At 42.7% G+C, this 22,734-nt stretch overlaps 1 protein-coding gene across 1 annotated transcript; it reads left to right on the forward strand.

The window, feature by feature from the left end:
* Positions 1-235: 235 nt before the first annotated feature.
* LOC139311843 (zinc finger protein 850-like) lies at positions 236-2,852 on the forward strand. Its single transcript, XM_070936367.1, has one exon. The coding sequence runs from the start codon at positions 236-238 to the stop codon at positions 2,303-2,305; it is 2,070 nt and encodes a 689-aa protein (XP_070792468.1). The 3' UTR covers positions 2,306-2,852.
* The last annotated feature ends 19,882 nt before the right edge of the window (positions 2,853-22,734 follow it).

The following is a 22,734-nucleotide window of genomic DNA, read 5'->3' on the forward strand; positions in this document are numbered from 1 at the left end:
CTCCAGTTCTTCCTGGGTCTCCCTTCACTTAACGACCCCCCAAAAAATCACTTAATAACCACAACATTGGAAATGTTTTCCTTCTAGAGATTTTGTGACTCTCTCCATTTCTGGAAAGGAAATTCTCTTCTCTGCTTCTTTTTCCTTCCAACAGCGGATAAACCCAGATCTACTTTGCAAGTCAACTATCAACAAATATTAGAAAATCAGCCCAAGGCAGCTTCCGCCAGAAAGGATGGAGCCTGGGAACCTTTTGGATGCTCCGTCAGACACAAGCAGCACTCCACAAAACGAGAAAAAACCCCATGAATGCTTAGAGTGTGGGAAATCCTTTACTCTCCAGTCCCAGCTTTTGACCCACAGGAAGGTTCATGTGGGAAGTGGATCCAGTGAAGGTTTGGAGGGCGAGAAATCCTTCTCTGGAAAAGACGCCAAAGACCTCAGAAGACCCCCAACACTAAAAACCTACAAATGTGAGGAATGTGACTTACGCTTTTGTCTAAAGTCAAGCCTTCGTACACATCGGAAAATCCACACTGGAGAGAAACCTTATCAATGTCTGGAATGTGGGAATTCTTTCCGTGAAAAAGCCACTCTTAGAAACCATGAGAGAATCCACACAGGAGAGAAACCTTACAACTGTTGGGAATGTGGGAAGAGCTTTTCTCAGAAGTCAAGTTTTAGACGCCATGGGAAGAGCCATGCAGGAATCAAACCTTACAAATGCTTTGAGTGTGGAAAATGTTTCATTGAGAGCTCATCATTTCAGAGACATGAGAAAACACACACAGGGGAGAAAAACGAAAAGTGCCCAGAATGTGGGAAATGTTTTGCTGACAAGTCAACCCTAATTCAACATCAGAGACTTCACACCGGAGAGAGACCCTATGAATGCCCAGAATGCGAGAAACGATTTGTGGGTTCTTCTCAACTTCGGAGTCACCAGAAGAGGCACGAAGAGGAGAAACCCTGCAAATGTGGGGAGTGTGGGAAATCATTTGCTCGCCGGTCCCTCCTTTTGACCCACAGGAAGGTCCATGTGGGAAGTGGATCCAGTAAAGGTTTAGAGGGTAAGAAATCCTTCTCTGGAAAACACACCAAAGATCTCAGAAGGCCCCCAACAGTAAAAACCTACAAATGTGAGGAATGTGACTTACGCTTTGGTCTAAAGTCAGGACTTCTTAGACATCAGAAAATCCACACTGAAGAGAAACCTTATCAATGTCTGGAATGTGGGAAATTTTTCCGTGAAAAAGCCACTCTCAGAAACCACGAGAGAATTCATACAGGGGAGAAACCTTACAAGTGTTGGGAATGTGGGAAGAGCTTTTCTCAGAACTCAAGTCTTTGGGTCCATGAGAAGGTTCATGCAGGAATAAAATCTTACAAGTGCTTTGAGTGTGGAAAATGTTTCGTCAACTCTTCAGGTCTTCATTATCATGATAAAACACACAGAGGGGAGAAAAACAAAAAGTGCCCTGAATGTGGGAAATGTTTTTCCAAAAAATCAACCCTGGAGCGACATCAAAAACTTCATACTGGAGAGAGATCCTATGAATGCCCAGAATGTGAGAAGCGATTTATGTATTCTTATGAACTTCAGAGACACCAGGAATGGCATAAGGGAGATTTGCCCTATAAATGTGGGGAGTGTGGGAAGAGTTTTTTTTTCCCAGGAGTGCTTCAGATTCATCAGAGAATCCACACAGGGGAGAAACCCTACAAATGTGGGGAGTGTGGGAAATGCTTTTCCCAAAAACAACACCTTGGAAGGCATCAAATGCTCCACACAGGAGAGAAGCCATACAGATGCGTTGAATGTGGAAAATGTTTCACTCAAAAGGGAGACCTTTGGACACATCATAAAACACACACAGGGGAGAAACCATATCAATGCAACGACTGTGGAAGATTTTATCGTACCTCATCAGCCCTTAGAAGTCATGTGAAAATTCACACAGGGGAAAAAAACTACAAATGTTTAGATTGTGGGAGATCATTTGCTGAACCATCTTCCCTTAGAAGTCACAGCCGAATCCATACAGGAGAGAAACCTCACAAATGCTCAGAGTGCGATAAATGTTTTTCTCGGAAAGATACTCTTGTGAAGCATCAGCGAATCCACACAGGAGAGAAACCATATAAATGTCTGGAGTGTGGAAAATGTTTTTCTCGGAAAGATAATCTTGTGATACATCAGCGAATCCACACTAGAGAAAACCCATATAAATGTCTGGAGTGTGGGAAATGTTTTGCCCATCGTTCAAAACTTCAAATGCACACCCGAAATCACACAAGAGAGTAGCTTCACAAGTGTGCAGAGTGCGAGAAACCTTTTCATAGTAAATCAAAGCTAAAAAAGCACCAGAAAGTCCATAGCAGAGATAAATCTTTTCAGCTGTGAAAAATGTTGGAAACCCTCTTTTAAAAAAACATTCAGATGTTAACATTTACCAGGAACTTCACACAGTGACAGAAGGGAAATTGTGCAAATATTTGATGTGGGGAAAATATTTTTCCTACTGAAGCAGCCTTAAATACCATCAGAGAGGACACAGTGAGGGAAAAGGGCACAAGTGTTGCACAAGAGTATGAGGATATTTTGCTCACAAAGCCATATTAGTAACTTATACGCAGAGTAGATATAATGTTTTGCAGAGAAAAGGAAGTCCTCGGCTTAGGACCATCACTTGAAATGGCTTTCCGGTCATACATTGCTACAGTCGTAAGTGAAGGCACCCAGGTATTTTTGTTAATTCTTACTAGACTTTGTTGATCAATAAGGAGAACTCTGAAGATTTAGAGAGGAGAAAATGGGGTGAGGGTGGAATGAAGATGCATTTGGTGGTTTATTTAGGGATAAAATGTTGATGTTGAATATGCTGGTTGAGGAACAAAAGAGAAAGTTTTCTTTTTCTTACTATATTTTTTGGAAAGATTATTTTTTACACTGTCTTTTTCATGTTTTCATACACACACACAAAAAATTATATTGTTCCTTTGTTGGATCTGCGAATACAGGTCCTTAATAAAATTATTGTTCAAAACAATCAAGAGGACTATTTTCATGGTATCGACTGGCTGGATGTCAAAAACCTCAAGATGGCAGTCAAATTGTGCCATAGTGTTTAGTCAAAATCCTGCTGCTTTTTTAAAGCTCTGTGTGTGATGTCCTTTAAAACAGAAAGAACACCAATTGTGTACAAACAGCTGCCATCCCGATTCTTCAGGCTCCATCCTCCCTCGCTGGACAGTTTTGACGTCCTGTGTTGAATTCAGAGGGGAACTTTAAGAGAAATCTCCTGGGTTGGAATTTGGATGGATCCCTGCTCTTGAGGCCAGATCATTGGTCGCCACCTACATGTGCCTGACACACCCGTGATTAAATGGACCCCATCTTACTTAGGACACACATTGAGGTCACAAGAAGTGTGACTTTCAATTATGTCATCAATTTATTGCAAATTGAAAATTGATACCCAGTTGCCTTTCATGTGACCCCAAACTCTGTTACTGTGAGGCTGTTTTGTGTGCAATTAAACCTACTGTGTGGACAGTTGTGGATTTAACTATAAATTTACATTCCTTTAAGTATATTCTGACTCTTTACGGAGATATTTCATTATTAGTCATTAATAATAATGTTACATTAAATATTTTTCTTGCCTATTTCCATCAATCCAAACCCAATTTACCTATTTTTCATAAAAAATATCACTTCAAATAATATACATTTAATGGGATCTTTCTGTGGGATTCATGAATTGGCTACTTCAGGGGGGTTTCTGGCATCTCCCCAATCCCTCCAAGCACAGAGTGGGGGCCCACTGTGAGTCCCTTGATCCGGACACCTGGTTCCCCAGAGGCGCCTGGTACCCGGATGCTCCTCAACTCTGATGGAGGCTCTTTCTCTTTAGGGATTTAAGACTCTCTGGGAAGAAGGTCCAGTCCTGGGATACACCAAAGGTCAAGTGAAAATAGGAAAAAGTGGCCATTCTGCCATTTCACGCTGCTAATTCCTCCACCCGCCCACCCTCTTGTGCCTCTGTGAGCATTCAGCTCCTCCTGCCATCAAAGGGGGTTCCATTATTTGTGGCCCCTCCTGTGGGGGTCTCTGCCGTCTTCCCTTCTCAGCTCCAGTGGGAGAGGCTGAGTTGGGGTCGGTCCCCCCTTTGAGCCAAGAGCTCATCAGGCACAGCTGGAGGGCAGAGGCAGCCATCATGGAGGTTCACTCCAGGCAGCCATCAACCTGCCCCCATTTGAAGTTATGACGGACACATCCCCAAATGGGACCTATGACCCAGACCTGTGGTGGTCTCCCATGAGAAAAATGAGACACGCAGACAGGTATCTCGGGATGGGAGCCAAGAGCTGACTCCGTGACCCCCTTTTATTAGAAATTCATAAAACTCATTATACAGCATCATAGCAAGGCGGGATTGGGGGTGGTTACATGATCGGGTTGCATACACTCATATTATATTAGTTACGTAGACCCTTCCCAGGCTGGTACGAGAATAACAATGTAGGTATTTCTTGCCTGAGCAGTCGGGACTTTCCAGATGACGTCAACATCCTATTTCCCTGCTGTGGCAAGGCCTATGGATAATTCTAATATGCAAGTATATTTCTGTACAACTATTCCCACATCTCCTCCTTTTCTGTTTTGTTGAGATTGGCTTCCTCCAGTTCCAGAAGGGCTTTGGTTTCACTTATCAGGACGTCCTTCCTATTGGAGGGAATAAAATCTTTGCACATTTGCAGAAGGGAGGGGAGACATTGGATACAGCAGCAAAGCAAAACAAGCAATACGATTATAGATACAATAATTGGCATAATTGATTTTAACCAAGAACCATCCGGGAGCCATGACCAAAGGGCAGCCCAAATGTCAATGGCGCCAGATCCATCAGATGATAAGGGATTGTTTTTGATCATGTTCTCTATATGCTCTATGGTGTGAGTGATGTTATACTGATAATCAGATACATAGGTACAACAAGGTGAGTGCATGAGGGCACAAACGCCTCCTTTAGTTACTAGCATAATATCTAAGGCATATCGGTTTTGTAAGACTACCTCCCTGATTTCAACCAGTTCTTTGTTCATCAGCTTCAGCACCTTGATAGTCTCGTTGAACATATGTACTGTCCAGTTATTTAGTAAATGAAGATCCCGATAGTTCATTGCCACCCCGAGATTGGGCAAGATGCCTCTGGATATCTGAGTTTTTAGTGACCGCCGAGTTCCATGTAATGGTCCGATAACAATTGGTCCCCATGTACGTGGCATTAGTGGACAGGCCGGCGCTGCTGAAACAAAAACGGGCTGGCTCTAAAATCCGGGTAGGAACAGCATACGTGTGGTTAAGCAGGGCTGTTGTGTAGGGCCACAGGAACGTCCATCCGGTCTCATTGAAAGTCACACTATGAAGTGCCAAGCCTGTTTTTCCATCAGAGGGGATGTGCATGCAAATCCAACAGTTAGTTTTATTGAGAAGTAAAGCAGCTTTATTCAAATCTCTCACCAATGCGTTGCTGGCCCATGTCCCTGGATCACTGGTCACAATGACATGGTTAAGTGACCATATATGGACGAACACAGCGAGCAGGAGTCCATATAATTTCGCCATTGTCGTCGACTGCAGCGTAGCCCCGACCCCAGGTGACAAGAGAGGCCGGGCCTTTCCACGTAGGATCTGGAAGACGGAGATAATAAACTTGCGGTCGTGGAGAGTCTGTAGGAGAAGCAGAAAAGTGCCGACTTGCGGCGGTTGACCCGGGGGTGCCGGAAACATTGAGGAAGTTGAGGGTAAACAAGACAAGGTTCAAGGTATTTTGTATTCCAGGCAAGCCGGGGGTATTTTCCCCTTTCTGTTTTTTATGAGCATCAAGGGCCTTTTTTAGGGTCTGATTAGCCCGTTCCACGATCGCCTGGCCAGTGGAATTGTATGGGATTCCAAGCTTGTGTAAGATGGACCAGCGATGGCAAAACTGTGCAAAGGCTGCACTAGTATATGCAGGGGCATTGTCTGTTTTTAATTGTTTGGGGTTGCCCAGAATACTAAAAGTCCGAATGCAATGATTAATAACATGTTTGGTGGCTTCACCCCTCTGCGCGGAGGCCATAATAAACCCTGAGTACGTATCAATAGAAACATGAACATACTTCCAGGGGGCAAATGATGGATACAACGTGACATCCATTTGCCATAATTGACAACTCTCCGTGCCCCGGGGGTTGACCCCCAGGGGGACAGAGTGCGCTTGTAAGCTGCAAGTGGGGCATTGTTGAATAATAGCAGAGGCCTCCGTTGCAGAGAGAGAGAATTGTTTCATTAAGGCCTTACGATTTTGGTGAAAGTAAGAGTGGCTAGCCCACGGGGTAATAGGGGACAAGGAGAGAATAGAGAGATCAGAAGGGGCAGTAAGGGCAGCGGCTGCTGCAGCATCAGCCCGAGAGTTTCCCTCTTGAATAATACCAGGAAATGGTTGGTGACTTCTGATATGGGCTGGAAAAAAGAGTTCAGTCCTAGCATGAAGAAGGGATTGTAAGGTTATAAATAAACTTAAAAGATTATCATCAAGAGATGGGGAGATATAGGAGTCCGACAAGGATGTGAGAACCTTGTAAACATAAAGGCTGTCAAGGATAAGATTGAAGGGAGAGGTGGGGAAAGTTTGAAAAGCCAAGATGGTAGCGGCTAATTTGGCCCGCTGAGCAGAAGTTTGAGGAGGGGTAATTTTGGTCTGCCACTGGGCCCCCTCTTTCCACACACACGCTCCATAAGATTTGCTGCCGTCTACATACACAGTGACAGCATTAGAGATTGGGGATGAGGAAAGAGTGGAATGGAAAGACATCGGAACATTGTGAAGGAGTTGAAAGCGAGGGTCAGACGGGACATGACAGGAGACACTGCCCGCCCATTCTGCCAAAGAAAGTTGCAAGGAATCAGAGGTAGCATACAGGGGTTCCCAAGTGGTGAGGGACATAGGAACAAACAAAGAAGTAACGTCAAAGCCAATGAGACACTTTGCTCGAAACCGGCCTTTGGTAATGAGCAAAGCGAACATATAATGCAAGGGGTTAATAGATTTGCGCGGAGTATTAGGAAGATGAATCCATTCCAGGACGGCAACAGTGCCCTTTTTATATTGAATGAGGGCAGTGGTTGGGATGGAGGGGGTGTTAAAAAGTACAAGGGATACAGGTTCATTAGGGATGGCTCGATCCACCCAACGAGTGGCCATCGCGGAGTCAATGAGGGTGAGCACATGCTTTTGAGGATCAGTCAAAACAATGAGTGAGGAGGGAGATGAAGGGCCTTTGAGGGCCAGGAAAAGAGGGAAAAGTTGGGCCATGATGAGTGCAAGAAACGGGCGGACAAAATTTATCGCGCCCAATATCTGCTGGAGGGCCACAAGAGTAAGAGGATTCGGAAGAATAATATGAGGCAGGGTAGGTGAAGAGGAGGAGGTTAAGACCTTATGACCCAGATATGAGAAAGGTGGGTGGGTCTGAATTTTTTCTGGAGCCACCTGAAACCCATGAGAGGACAGGTGCTGGATCAGTTCAGGGAGAAAAGGTCGGACCGTGCCAGGAGGACCCGGGGCGGCCATGAGGATATCATCCATGTAGTGATAAAGCAGCAAATGAGGGTGAGAAGTACGAAAAGGCGAAAGAACTGCGTCGACATAAAATTGACACATTGTGGGACTGTTGAGCATGCCTTGAGGTAAGACAGTCCATTGATAGCGCGGGGTAGGGCGAGACATATTAGTTTGAGGGATCGAAAAAGCAAAAAGTTCCTTATCATTATTATTCAACGGGATAGTGAAAAAGGCGTCCTTGAGATCAATGACCACCAAATCATAATCTTTAGGAATCAAATTTGGATTGGGCATCCCGCATTGAAGTGGGCCCATTGGCTTAACGATAGCATTGACAGAGCGAAGATCCTGAATTAATCTCCATTTCCCTGACTTCTTCTTGACCACAAATACTGGAGTATTGTACGGGCTAGTGGTTGGCTCCAAATGTCCGGAGCACAGTTGGTCATCCACCAGCTGTTGTAATGCAATTAATTTTTCACTGGTAAGTGGCCATTGATCTATCCAGACAGGCGTAGGGGAGAGCAGAGTAAGTTTCAGGGGAGTTGGAGACATTGCTAGTCCTCTAAAATAAGTTTTGCATCAAATTGTGAAATAAGATCTCTGCCCCATAAACTAATGTGAAGAGGCAGGACAACTGGCTTGATTTGTGCCGTAATTCCTTTTGTAACACGTTGTACTGTGAGCCAATTTTTACTGGAACTTGCCTGTTGTGTGCCGCCCACTCCCCGTACTGCTGGAGATGGTTCAAGGGGCCATTGAGAGGGCCATTCCGCTGTTCTTATGACTGAAACATCAGCGCCAGAGTCTAGAAGGCCAGAAAAGAGAATGCCGTTAATTAAAAACGGCATAATCGGTTTCTGGGGAGTGATTGGCTTGGTAAGAGCTAAGAGCTCAGTGGGCGGGGGCTCCACAGAGGAAGCTGACACATCCTTAGGTAACAGTACCAACCGAGCAACAATATCCCCTTTTTTCGCCAATATGGGGACATTGGTATAGAATTGAATCTGAACACAATTTTGGGGTGGAGGATCAATCACGGAAGGAAGGACAAAGATGCCTCGTTGACAGGCTGCCGCCACCGGGAGAATGGTTGCAGTAACATCCGGTGGGAGCGGGCCGGGCAACTGGGCGTCTGCGACAACCAGGAGATTAGGAAAATCAACAGAAGTGTCAGCAAGAAGTTTCAGATCCATGCCTTGACAGCAGGGAAGAGCAGAAAGCGGAGAGGAAGCGACAGGAGAGAAAGAAATGTCACCACAGGAAAGAGGGGGTGCAGCCTTTGGAGGGGGGCTAGCTGCAAGCCCCGTTATTAGTTTCCCTGATTCTGAGGGAAAGGTCGTGTGACGAAATGGGGTTGAGGGGTACCCCGGACCGTGAACCAGCTCATGAGTAAACACACTGAGACTGAAATGATTCTGACAGAGGCGTCTTGTGTAAAAATATAATTTACTTTAAAACATTTAAAAAGCAGTATGTCTTTAAGAAAACACATTAAAAACAAAGTCTTATCTGGGTATGTGAGGCAAGGCTATCTCCCTAGATCCCTCTCCACAATACCGAAACAGTTCACAAAAGAATAAAGCTAGCATGAAGGTAAGCAGCTTCGGCGTCGATACATCATCAAGGCCATCATGGTGGGAGCAGCACGAGCTTCACAGCTGAAAGTCACCTGAAGTAAAAACAGTTCAAACAGCAAACATTGCTTGAAGCTTGTGGGAGGAAGAAGGTCCAGCAACAGCAGTCCCGATGATAGCTTGCGTGCTATAAAACAGCAAAAGGCAAGCATCCGTGGGAGTCTGTAACGACGTCTGGAGTCCTTATCTGCATTCTTCTCCCATCTGCGGCGTTGCACCAAGCTTCCTGCAGGAGCAGTGCATTTAGGCCTAGATTAGACTAGGCCCGAGTAGCAAGCAAAAGGTCCTTGCTTATATAGGGAGTTAACCTGCAATTATCCAGGGCGGGGAAGGCTTGCAGGTAATTGCCAACAGCAGATGGCTTGATTAAAACCATACTGTTTGTGAGTAGGCAGATAGCCACAGCAATCCTGGAAACACTCGTGACAATCCCCTTCTCTGCGGCTATTTGACTTGTTAACAAACATACATTCTACATTGGGTACATATATACATCAATGGTAAGTACGTTCACATAGCCATCGACATTTTACCCAGAAGATAGAGGTGTTGGTCACGGGGCAGCGGTTTGGTAAACACGTCCGCTACCTGTTCCTTGGTTTCACAATACACAGTCTTAATGAAACCTGTTTTCACCTATTGCCTCACATGTTTGTTTTGTATATCAATATGGCGTGATCTCTGGCCTACAGCATCAGCTTCCGATATGTTAATGGCAGCCATGTTATCCTCATAGATTTTTATAGGTTGCATGGGCTGCCTCCACAAGCTTACCAGAAGATCGTCAAACCAAACTAGGTTATTGGAAGCTTTGGACAAACTTACATACTCAGCTTCCGCTGTGGAAGTTGCAATTAACTTCTGCTTCCCAGAGTACCAATACACGGGGCTACTATTTAGATATACAATGTACCCCGAAGTACTTTTTCTAGATCTAACATCCCCTGCCCAATCGGCATCCGAAAAACAACTCAATCTTAATTCTCTAGTTGCTTCTGGTTCCAATAACAATGAATAGTTCACAGTACCCTTTAAGTATCTCAGGAGTCGTTTAATTCCGCTCCAATGGTACTGTGTGGGATGTTCAGAATGTCTAGATAACACATTTACACTTAGACTGATGTCCGGTCTAGTCCAATTTGCAATGTACAACAACGACCCAATCACGGACTTGTAAAGGGTCTTATCTTCAAACTCCATGCTCTCAGTGTACATATTCTTAAGGAAGTCTGTTGCCATAGGGGTATCGCATGGCTTCGCCTCTACCATGCTACACTTTTTAAGCAATTCCTGAATCTTATCTTCCTGAGAGAGCCGAAACCCCTTCTCAGTTTTTACGAATTGCACCCCTAAAAATTTGCTAATGTGACCTAATGGTTTTAGGGCGAAACTCTTACTTAGGTCCTCAGAGAACTTCTTATGCCTGTTCTCTGATCTGCAAATATATAGTATGTCGTCAACGTACAACAGTACTGTTTCCCTAATGCCCTGATCTTCCTTGACAAAGACACACTCGTCAGCCGACGATGGTAAAAAGCCCATCTCTCTCAGGCTTTTTGTGAGACACTCGTACCATCGTTTACCAGATTGTTCTAAGCCATATAGGCTCTTGTTCAACAACCACACATCGTCTTCCCGATGGCTTACTCCCTGAGGAATCCCCACGTACAGCTCTTTGTCTAACTGGGCGTGCAGGTACGCGGTCTGAATATCGAACTGATAGACATGTTCGCCTCGCATGGTAGCGATGGTGAGAGCTGTTCTTACGCTCTCAGGGCACACCGTGGGCGAGAAGGTGTCCTCATAATCGTCAGGGAATCTCTGCGAAAATCCCTGCGCCACTAGTCTCGCCTTATAGATAAAGCCCCCACCTTCAATGGACTTTTGCTTGAAAAGCCATCTGGTGCCGATCACCCTCTTGTCCTTGGGCAATCTTGTTGGCATGAATACATCGAGCCTTCTCAGGCTGTCTAATTCTGTATCCATAGCGGCCAGCCACTTCTGTCGTTCATGGTCAGGTAAGGCCAACACATCCTCATATCTCTGAGGGGTGGCCAAAACCTGGTCGACTGAGGTAACAAAGTCGTCGTACCTCTTAGGCTTATTGCCCCTGGTAACCCTAACTGGTCTGCCTTTAGGAGAGTCACTCACATCAGAGTTGTCCGATGAGTCATCTACCTCGTGACTATCACTATGCGTCTCAGAAGCTGGGTGCCTATCCTTCCTGGCTACCCCCATCTTACGCTTCAATACCCCTTTCAAGGGTGCCTGGGATGCACGCTTCCCAGAACCAGATGTATCCCTATCCTCAGATAGGTTTTCGGATACATCCTCCGCTCGCCTATGACAACTACGGGAAGGGTTCCGAGTAAGAATCTCATTGGCATGGATCTTACTCCAGTTGGCCCCTTCGTGAAAGGTGGCGGACCTTGATATCATCAGTTTTCCGTTAGGGTAGGCAAACCTAAATGCCTTGGAGCCCTGCTCATAACCAACAAATCTCAGTTTAACAGAGATTGGGTCTCCCTTTCTCCTGAGCTCCTTCGGGACATGAACATCGGCCATCACCCCGAAAACATGGAGGTGTGCCAAGCTAGGCTTATGGCCGTATAGCACCTCGTATGGGGTCTTCTGCACCACGCTAGACCACACACGGTTCAGGGTGTAATTCGCGTATCTAACTGCTTCTACCCAATACGCGAAGTTTAATCCGGAATCCTCTAGGGTGCACCGCATCATAGTTTGTAATACGTCGCTGCGCTGCTCTGCAACGCGATTTTGAAACTTAGAGTAAGGCGCGGTGCGTAAATGGACTATGCCCTTACTCCTTGACCAGCTGGAGAACTGCCTGGAATTAAATTCAGTCCCCCTGTCAGTTAAGATCTTCTTAACTCTGACCTGGTGCTGGTTCTGGACTAAGTTACAAAATTCCTTAAACTTAGTCAACGTTTCACTCTTGGACATTAGGGGAAAAACGAATCCAAATCTGCTATGGTCGTCTACTATGGTAAGAAAGTACCGTCTCTTACCCACGGAAGGTGCGAATGGACCCACCAAATCCATGTGGACGAGCTGAAACGGGTGTTCAGAGTACCTCTGAGACTTCTCGGGCGCAGATTTCGCCTTCAACTTTGCACTCCTACAAATTGAACAGTCTAGGAATGTGTTACAGTCATTGATCTTGGTTCCCCTTGAGTGTTCGGTTACCTTCTTCACTATAGGAAAACTCACGTGACCTAGCCTGCGATGCATCAAGTGAGCACATTCATTGTGCAACGGCTCACCTATAGCAATTGCATTAGCATTTTCAGGTTCCCTATTATCTGACTCTAAGTTAAAATTTAAAGACTTTTTATTAACTTTACATTTGTCTTTACAAGGCTTCCTCTGGTGAAAGTCTTGATCCTCATCACCTAGTTCTAACTGTGATTCATTGTTACTACCAAATGAGATAGTATAATTGCTATCACTGCAGGACTCAGCATTCGCATTGGGGGAATAATAAGGCAAGCCACCTATCTTCAAAACCTCCCCAATCACACATTTGTTGTTTTTGATCACAGCTGTTCCTCCTGAGAACAGAATCTCCATTCTAGGGTTCTCACATATCCTCATCAGGCTTAGCAGATTATGATCTATCTCTGGTACATACAATGCTCCGTGAATCTCCCCTATCCCAGGGATATAAACATCTCCAATGCCAACAACATTCACCTTTTTACCGTTTGCAACTTTGACCATGGATTGATGCCTTCTCATATTAACAAACAACCTTCGGTCACTGACAACATGGTTGCTGGCTCCACTGTCCATTAACCATAGTTGCTCTCGCTGTTCCCTTGTAAGCTCTGACTCAGTAGTTTCCACTATACCTACAGAGCTATCATTAAACCTGGGATTGTTCCCTTCATTGCCTCCATTTGGCTTTTTACCCCTTCTGTGGTTAGGAACATCTCCACTTGGCTTTCTACCAGGAGGCAATGGCCTCCTTTTACATTTATTATCAGAAGGTGCCTTTGAACATGCCCTAGTATTCACATTTTGTGGGCAATCCCTTCTATAATGTTCTTTTGAACCACAATTGAAGCATTCTCCGATAGCATATGCTCTATCTGAACTATCGGGCCTTCTTAAAGGTTTTTCCTTTTTATGAAAAGCCGCCCTGCATTTTCGCAAGTTATCTTCTGCAATCAATCTGCCAGATAACACTTCTAAAGATAAGTTATTACAACCAACATTATCCAATTGCGATATAAAATTATCCCAGCTAGGATCAAGGGAATTGAGTATAACAGTAATGAGGGTTTGTTCAGACACTGTTTCCCCCCTCAACATCAATTCCTGCCTTAACTTGTTTAACTCACATAAGTGTTCATTAATATCTACTCCCGCCTTCAACCTTGCGGAATAGAACTCCCTATAAACTCTGTTTGTAACATGGGAGCTTTTTGAACAAAATAGCTTATGCAGTTTCACCCAAACTTCTGTTATGGTCAGGTTACAAGGTATACTGGGATATAATGCAGGGTCAATAGACATCAATAAAATACAAAAGGCCTTATGATGTAAAATATCAACTTCTAAGGACCATGGTCTAGGTGGGGGTTTTAACAACAACGGTAAAGCATTTTCTTTCATTAAAATTACTTGAATACTTTTAACCCATTCCTTAAAATTTCCTCCACCCACACTTAAACTTTTAAAATTAGGAGGAAGGACCTGTACATTATTAAACATGGAAACAGACATTAATTGATGTTCAAAATGTGGTCCATCCTGGAACGGGCAATAAGGCATTGGAATGGAAGCACACAGCACAGTGTCTTCCATCAGGCATTCTGACGATCGTTCCTCCCCAATGGGAGGGATTAAAACTTCAGGTTGTGCAGATGCAAAGCTCATCCTGGTTTGATCACAAAAACTCGAGGGTCCTCTCTGGTGCACATCCCTAGGAATTTTTGGACGTGCTCCCAAATTCCTATCTTCAGTTGAGGTAGCCTCCGGAACCGTCCTGGATGTCGATGTCGTCACGGATGGATATATCCCACTCGTGGCGTGCGCTGAATTAGTCGCAGACATCAGGGGTGCTTTGGTATGTGCAGCTACTATTTGTTGGGCCGATGGCGCCTGCAAACCATCGCCTAAAATGGTTGCCAAAGTTTCTATCACACTTGCAACCTTACGCTCAACATGAGAGTCTGTTAAATTTTTAGCAGAAGTCACTGATGTCATCAAGGGAGCTAAAGTCTTTATAGCCTGATCTATGATGGCTTCAGCAGCAGGTGGCGCAATATCAACTTGGCCATGCTGGTTTAACAAAGAAGCAGGAACATTCGAATCAGGCAGTCTGTTATCCCCCATTCTCCACTTATGGTCTGAGGTGGGGGTTTTAGGAGAAGATTGAAAGTCTCTTACCAATCTGGTGTTTTCTAGGACTTCGATCTTCTTTTCTTTCACGGCTGGATTCTTTAATAATTCACTAGAATCAGCAATCGGGTTCTGACTTACTGTGGGCAAACCTAAAAACTGAAGGATTGCCTTCCTAAACTCATCATCCACCTCTGTATTTGTTTTCAAGACCTGAAGTGGCGTTCTTCCAGTCTCTACTTCTATAGGTGATGATGGTTTATTCACTATCTTAGGCCCTTCAGAAGTTGAGGCCTCTGCTCCAAAACTTACAGCTCCACTATTCTCTAAATCAATTAGAGTTTGGGGTTTTTCAGCCAAAACATTTTTGGCCTGAGCCCCAGACAGTCCAGTTTGTGACTTCATACTTTTTGCTGCTGCTGCTGCCCTAGTCAACATCTATTCAACTGCAGACATTCAGTCTAGCGCGTTACCACATGAGCGTAAGTTCGTTAAACCATCCTCTGCTACCAATTGTGACGAAATGGGGTTGAGGGGTACCCCGGACCGTGAACCAGCTCATGAGTAAACACACTGAGACTGAAATGATTCTGACAGAGGCGTCTTGTGTAAAAATATAATTTACTTTAAAACATTTAAAAAGCAGTATGTCTTTAAGAAAACACATTAAAAACAAAGTCTTATCTGGGTATGTGAGGCAAGGCTATCTCCCTAGATCCCTCTCCACAATACCGAAACAGTTCACAAAAGAATAAAGCTAGCATGAAGGTAAGCAGCTTCGGCGTCGATACATCATCAAGGCCATCATGGTGGGAGCAGCACGAGCTTCACAGCTGAAAGTCACCTGAAGTAAAAACAGTTCAAACAGCAAACATTGCTTGAAGCTTGTGGGAGGAAGAAGGTCCAGCAACAGCAGTCCCGATGATAGCTTGCGTGCTATAAAACAGCAAAAGGCAAGCATCCGTGGGAGTCTGTAACGACGTCTGGAGTCCTTATCTGCATTCTTCTCCCATCTGCGGCGTTGCACCAAGCTTCCTGCAGGAGCAGTGCATTTAGGCCTAGATTAGACTAGGCCCGAGTAGCAAGCAAAAGGTCCTTGCTTATATAGGGAGTTAACCTGCAATTATCCAGGGCGGGGAAGGCTTGCAGGTAATTGCCAACAGCAGATGGCTTGATTAAAACCATACTGTTTGTGAGTAGGCAGATAGCCACAGCAATCCTGGAAACACTCGTGACAGGTCGACATTGATTGGCCCAATGGTAGCCCTTTTTACATTTAGGGCATACCGTCTTTGGTTTGGCACTGAAATTAGGTAGGGGGCGGGCAGCGCCGCCACCCGGGGCGTGGCACTGTTTTTTGAAATGGCCAGGTTTTCCACAATTGAAACAAGTGCCTCGAGGTTGGTTCCCCTTTTTTAGGGCTGCGGCCAATGCATCCATCTGGTAGGTTTGGGTGCCGATAACACGGCAAGCTTTAAGAAAATCCGCCAGAGTGGAGGCCGGGTTAGAGACTAATGGCTTGAGAACAGATTGACAATCCGCATTCGCATGTTCAAAAGCAAGTTTCAAAATATTTATTATCCAGTTAGGAAGGAACCCCCAAAAAAGGAAAGAAACCCCAAAAAGGGAACTGAAGGTTCCTGGCCCTTTCCACGGAGCTCCTCAAGAGAAAACCCTCCAAGGGGCGTCATACAAGCTCTCCCAGACTGTCACAAGTAAATGCCTTATTCTCAAATGGGGAAAATGTACATACACAGGGTATCAGGGGTTAATTTATTCTTCCTTCCTTAATATATTCATATGTAACCACTCCCATCCTTTACTCCGCCTTATTGGTATAAAAGGGGATGTATGCACCTCCTTCTTTGCTTCTATCTGTGATCATTCAGAGAATATAGAATGCCTATTGTAAATAAATAGTACTTTGTTTGAATACTTTGTTCCTGAATTATTTATTGAGTCTGATCCTCAAAATATTGCAACAAGCTGGTAGCAGAGGATGGTTAAATGACTCAATAAAAATAAACATGCCAAAGAAAGAAAACCCCAGAAACAAAAGAGAAAGACCCATCACCAGGGCACACAATAAAGAAATGGAAACAGATCAAGAAATGATCGATGAGTCTACAAATAAGATGACAGAAGAATCTGAAAACTACACTTCAGACAACAAAGAGGTAACCGATGAACCTGACAACCAAGAAGTGAACAAGGTAGAAAACAACGCTCTCAAATCAGAGATACTGAAATTACTGAAACTCACCGCGAACCTCCAAAACAACATAAAAGACAGCGGAGCAGCGAGAGAAAACCACATCGTAACAGCTGAATCTAAAGACCTAAAAATGGTGAGCGAATTACCTATAGATGAAAATATAACGAAAAGAAAGACTAACGGTCCCGCACAAAATTTTGAATGGCAGCCATCTTGGTTTCAACCGACCACTAAGATGCGCGAAGCAGAGCCAATCAGAAAACAGGATTCAAAATCTCTGGCGCGAAAAGCCATACACAGTGTGAAGGATAAAAAAGAAAAACTCTATTCTTCAGAAGAATCTGATACAGACATCGAAGAAACCTCTACTGAACTAAAAATAAAATCAGCCATGAGAACGCTGTTCGCAACATTTGGCCCAAATTTAAAAATTACAAAAAAATCAACAGAAGCTGCTGAACAAAAAATAAAGAAAAGACAAGCAAGCAAGCAAACTTCTCAGAATTCACCCGCTTCCATCCGGACGGCGAAAATACCAGCGCCTGAACCCAGAGGACCTTGCAAATACTCCCCCACGCCGCAGACGCTTCCGGGAGCCAGAGACTTCAACCAGGATAGCTTCAGCGAAAGGAAGCGAGCGCCGGCCATCTCCTGGACACCCAAGGTCGAACCGGAGACCGAGTCATCGGAGGAAGAGATCTACGAGGGAGCTACAGCGATGAGAACCTCTCCCGACAGCTACAGAAGTGAAATGAGCAACGCGCATGCGCAAACACACACAGACAACTACGGAAGACATGAAGAACAAAGAGAACCATTCAGACTCATTGCGAGCATACCCACACCATTCTGCAACTACCAACATCTACAAGATCATGGACAACCTCCAGTTGTAAGTAATGAAACAAACAATATTGGGGACTTGCCTAATGATTTCCCAAAGCTGAGAATAGATGGCATTAATTTACAAGAATGGTGTCAACAACTTCAGGTTGTTTTTCTAAAAGAAAATTTATTATTTTTCATAACTAACCCTCCCAAAAAACCTTGGACTCTAAAATTGGACTGCCTGCATCACAGAGCATTCTACTTATTAATATCTAGTATATCTCCCGCTATGCATCATAGTATTAAGCATAATCTCACTGTCTCAGAAATAATTCATTGCATGTTTAAACTGTTTCATAGTGAAAGCGTAGCAACCACAACAAGAATGTCTAAAGATTTCTTCTCAGCCAGGATAAAATCTGGGACCACTATAAGTGAACACTTAATATCACTAAACAAAATCAGAGCAGAGCTACATTTAAGGGGAGAAATAATATCAGATCAAACAATGAAAAGTGTTATCCTCAATTCATTAGACTCATCATGGGATAACTACATATCACATTTAGACACAATTAATTTGGGATACCTATCTATAGAAAACTTATCAAATAAGCTAATAGCTGAAGATAATCTGAGAAGAAGCCGCTATAGTACACACACAGAACATAGACAGACGAAGAGAGTAGTATTCCAAGAGGAACATCGAGAATCAATTGAATGTTATAATTGTGGATCCAAAGAACACTGTAGAAGAGATTGTCCTAAATTTCTTAGAGAAAGAGAAAAACATGACTATAGAAGCAGATATCATAACAGACAATCATCTATTGATAGATATAGATATAGAAACTCACCAAACTTTAGAGAGCATAGAGGGGGCAGAGATAATTCAAGAGATAGAAAATCTGGATCATTAAATGGATTAGATAAACATAACATAACTAACATACAAAAGTCAAGTAATAATGCTTGGCTCATTGATTCTGGAGCAACCAATCACACAACACATGACAAGAAAATACTATCTTCATTTATAGAAGATAAATTTGTAATAAAATTAGCCAATCAAGAAAATGTCCAAGTTATTGGAAGAGGAAGTGTAAATTTACCTGGTCTAGGGAAAATAGAGGGGGTATTATTAATACCAGAAATACCTCACAACATACTTAGTGCAATAAAACTAAGCAGAGATTCTGACATAAACATAGTATTCTCAAAAGGAAAAGCAATCCTAGAGAAAAACAAAACAAATCTGGGTAGTGTGGTTATCAAAGGGGGCCTGCCTTATTTAATCACAGAAGAAAAATGGCTACATATTATTGATTCAAACACAGAAGATAACACTAGCATAAAAAATGAAGATAACAGTAATAGTGATAATGAGGAACATGAAACAAACCATGACCACAAAAACACATCCACTAGTGATACACTCAATAACAAGAAACCCACCATTGGGAAACCAATTCATGATGAATGTGCACATATATTACATAGAAAATTAGGACATGCTAGTTTTCCTGTAATACAAAAAATGATTGAACATGCTGAAGGTGTTAAGATAAAAAATTGTAAAAATTATTTGGAATGTTCAGTATGTAAATCCTCAAAACTCAGAACTAATCCCAAACCAAAAAGGGCAACAAGGTCATCTGACCACATTTTTGATCTGGTACATATGGATCTAGTTGGTCCATTAACCCCATCAATCACATATAAAAAACGATATTTCCTAACTATTGTAGATGACTATAGTCGTTACGGGTTTGTCTATACTTTGAAACACAAAGATGAAACTTTCCAAAAGAGTTTCATAAACGTGTAGAAACACAACACAATATTAAAATAAAACAAATCATGACAGATAGGGGATCTGAATTCATGTCAAAAGAATTCTCTCAATGGCTAAAGGATAAAGGAATGTTACACTTCACATCTAGCCCTTTCTCTGCATTCCAAAATGGAGTGATAGAACGAAAAAACTCGACACTACAAACCATGATTAGATGTACATTAGAAGATGCTGGCTTAGGAAAACAATTCTGGTCAGAAGCCTTATTATATTCAAATTACACTCAAAACAGAACTTGGTCCAGCATCATAAATAAAACACCATATGAACTAATGTATAATAGAAAACCTAAAATATCACACATGCACATATTTGGAGTTACAGCGGATGTACACATACCAAAACAATTAAGACGTAAAGGAGATAACGTATCCAGAAGACTTAGATTCATGGGATACGAAACAGGCACAAAAGGATACAGATTTATTGATAATAACAACAAATTCATAATTTCTAGAACAGCTGTATTTCATGAACAGGCCAATTGGTCTAAGATACATCTTAATGAGATATTTCGAATTACAAAAACAGACATTAAACATCAAGATAAAATAGAGAGAGAAGAACATAACCACAACATACATGAAAACGAGAATAAAACATGGACAAATAGTCACACCAGAATAAAAACAGATTCATTAACCAAAAAGGAAGCAAGATACTTACACGATAACGACAGCATACCAAAAAAGACAATTAGATGTAACACAAATCAAGTACCAAGTAAATATAAAGATTACATAATGTGCATGAACAATGAAACATCAATACCCAACACATACGAGGAAGTATTAAAACTCCCCACTGAAGAAAGAAAAAAGTGGGAATTAGCCATGGCCAAAGAAATGGACAGCTTGCGAGAATTAAATGTATTCACACCAACTTCTGCACCTAAAGACAAAACAATTATAGGTACCAGATGGATATTTAAAATTAAAAATTTGGAGGAAGGCAACACATTATATAAAGCTAGACTAGTCGCACAAGGTTACGCTCAAAAATATCCTGAGGATTACACTGACACATACTCTCCCACTGTAAGAACTGAGAGTGTTAAAACTGCTTTGGTTATTGCATCTGCACTTAATCTTGATGTTTTTCAATATGATATACAAACTGCATATTTACATGCAAAACTTGATAAAGAGATATATGTGAGAGCACCTCACAGCCAATACACAAACAAAAATGAAACTTGGTTATTAAACAAAAGTTTATACGGATTAAAGCAATCCGGCAAACGTTGGTATGAATGTTTGGTCAATGTACTCAAAACCATAAATTTTAATGCCACAACTGCAGACAACTGTTTCTTTGTTAAAAAGGAAGGTGATTCATTGGAATTCGTATTAATTTATGTGGATGACATTTTATATATTGGTAAACATAAAGAAAAAAGAGATATATTTGTAACAAAACTAAATGAACATTTTTCTTTGAAATCACTGGGGAAAGTAAATAAATATCTTGGAGTTCAAATCAGTAAGACAAAAAAAGGATTTAAATTATCTCAGAAAGACAAAATTATAGAACTTCTAAATAAATGTAATTTAAATGATGCTAAACCTTGTGATACTCCAATGCAAACTGATTTTCTAAGAAACATGGATGAATCATCCCCTGAATTTAAAGATAACACACTTTATAGATCGGTTATTGGTTCCCTTTTGTATATATCTAATTGGACTAGACCTGATATTGCTTTACCCCTTAATCTGTTATCCAGATATGTTAGTAAGCCACTAACGTATCATTGGGAAGCTATTAAACGAATATTAAGATATTTAAAGCATAGCATAGATTTCTGCTTACTTTAATAATGTTAAAGAACCCATTCTCACTTGTTACGCTGATGCAGATTGGGCAGGTGATACTAAGTGCAGAAAAAGCACCTCAGGTTATGTATTCTTCCTTAACGATTGTCCAGTCTACTGGTATACTGGGAAACAAGATTTAGTAGCCACATCAACAACTGAGGCAGAATATGTCTGTTTGTCTAAAGCCTCAAATAATTTAGTATGGTTTAATGATTTGTTATCAGATGTTTGGAAAAATCCTTCATTACCATTTATTATACATGAAGATAATAAAGCTGCTATAGAGATATCTAGATCTGATGCCATTGGTCAAAGGTCCAGACATATAGATATCAAATTCAAACATGTAAGGCAATTGTCTCAAGATGGATTCATTAAGGCCATTCATTGCGAAACTTCAGAACAGATAGCTGATATATTGACTAAGCCTTTGCAATCTAAACAACATAAATATTTAACCTCAAAACTACAAGTGTTATATTGTTCTGAATCTGAATGTAATTATTGTTGTATATCGAATCGGCATTTAGAGGGGGATTTGTCACAAGTAAATGCCTTATTTTCAAATGGGGAAAATGTACATACACAGGGTATCAGGGGTTAATTTATTCTTCCTTCCTTAATATAATCATATGTAACCACTCCCATCCTTTACTCCGCCTTATTGGTATAAAAGGGGATGTATGCACCTCCTTCTTTGCTTCTATCTGTGATCATTCAGAGAATATAGAATGCCTATTGTAAATAAATAGTACTTTGTTTGAATACTTTGTTCCTGAATTATTTATTGAGTCTGATCCTCAAAATATTGCAACACAGACACCCTGGAGCAGGAGGAGGGCAGCCCCGCTTCCACCGTGCAGGGGACACTCTTTCCATGGGCAGAGGAACCCTCGACCCCGACGCCCATCGGAGGAACGGCGGAGGTTTCCTGGCTGGATTTCTGCCCCCTCCTCTCCCGACCAAAGCTTCCCTGGGGGATCCGGGGGGATCCTAGAAGGAGCTGTGGCGAAGTGGCTTTCAGAAAAGTCTCTCTCTAATCCCCGGGGTGGATCTGCCCCCTCTTCGCCTGACCAAGGCTCCCCGGGGGGATCCGGATGGATCGGGGAAGAAGCTTTAGGGGAGGTTACTTGCAGGAAGTCTCTGTGTGGTCCGTTTGAACAGGAAGCCTCTGAAGATCCGTTTCCCTCAAGCGCAGTTGGAAAACTGGAGTAAACGGAGCTTTAAAAGGTGTCTTGAGATACGCAATGTGGAATTAACACAGACTGACCGACCTCATTGCAATGGGGAGTCCTGGATGTGGCATCGCCTCCACGGTGGATGTTTTAGAAAGCACAAACTCTAAGGAAGTTGTGAGGCTGGTCTTGTGAGCGGCTCCTAGAAGAAGCTGATGGCCAGAAGG

This window comes from Pituophis catenifer, unplaced genomic scaffold, assembly GCF_029215685.1.
Source record: "Pituophis catenifer annectens isolate HBS135680 unplaced genomic scaffold, rPitCat1.0.hap2 SCAF_2, whole genome shotgun sequence".
NCBI classification, from domain to species: domain Eukaryota; kingdom Metazoa; phylum Chordata; class Lepidosauria; order Squamata; family Colubridae; genus Pituophis; species Pituophis catenifer.

Bases quoted from the DNA above. Each gene is read 5' to 3' on its own strand.
- LOC139311843 (XM_070936367.1), top strand. From the start codon at position 236: ATGGAGCCTGGGAACCTTTTGGATGCTCCGTCAGACACAAGCAGCACT.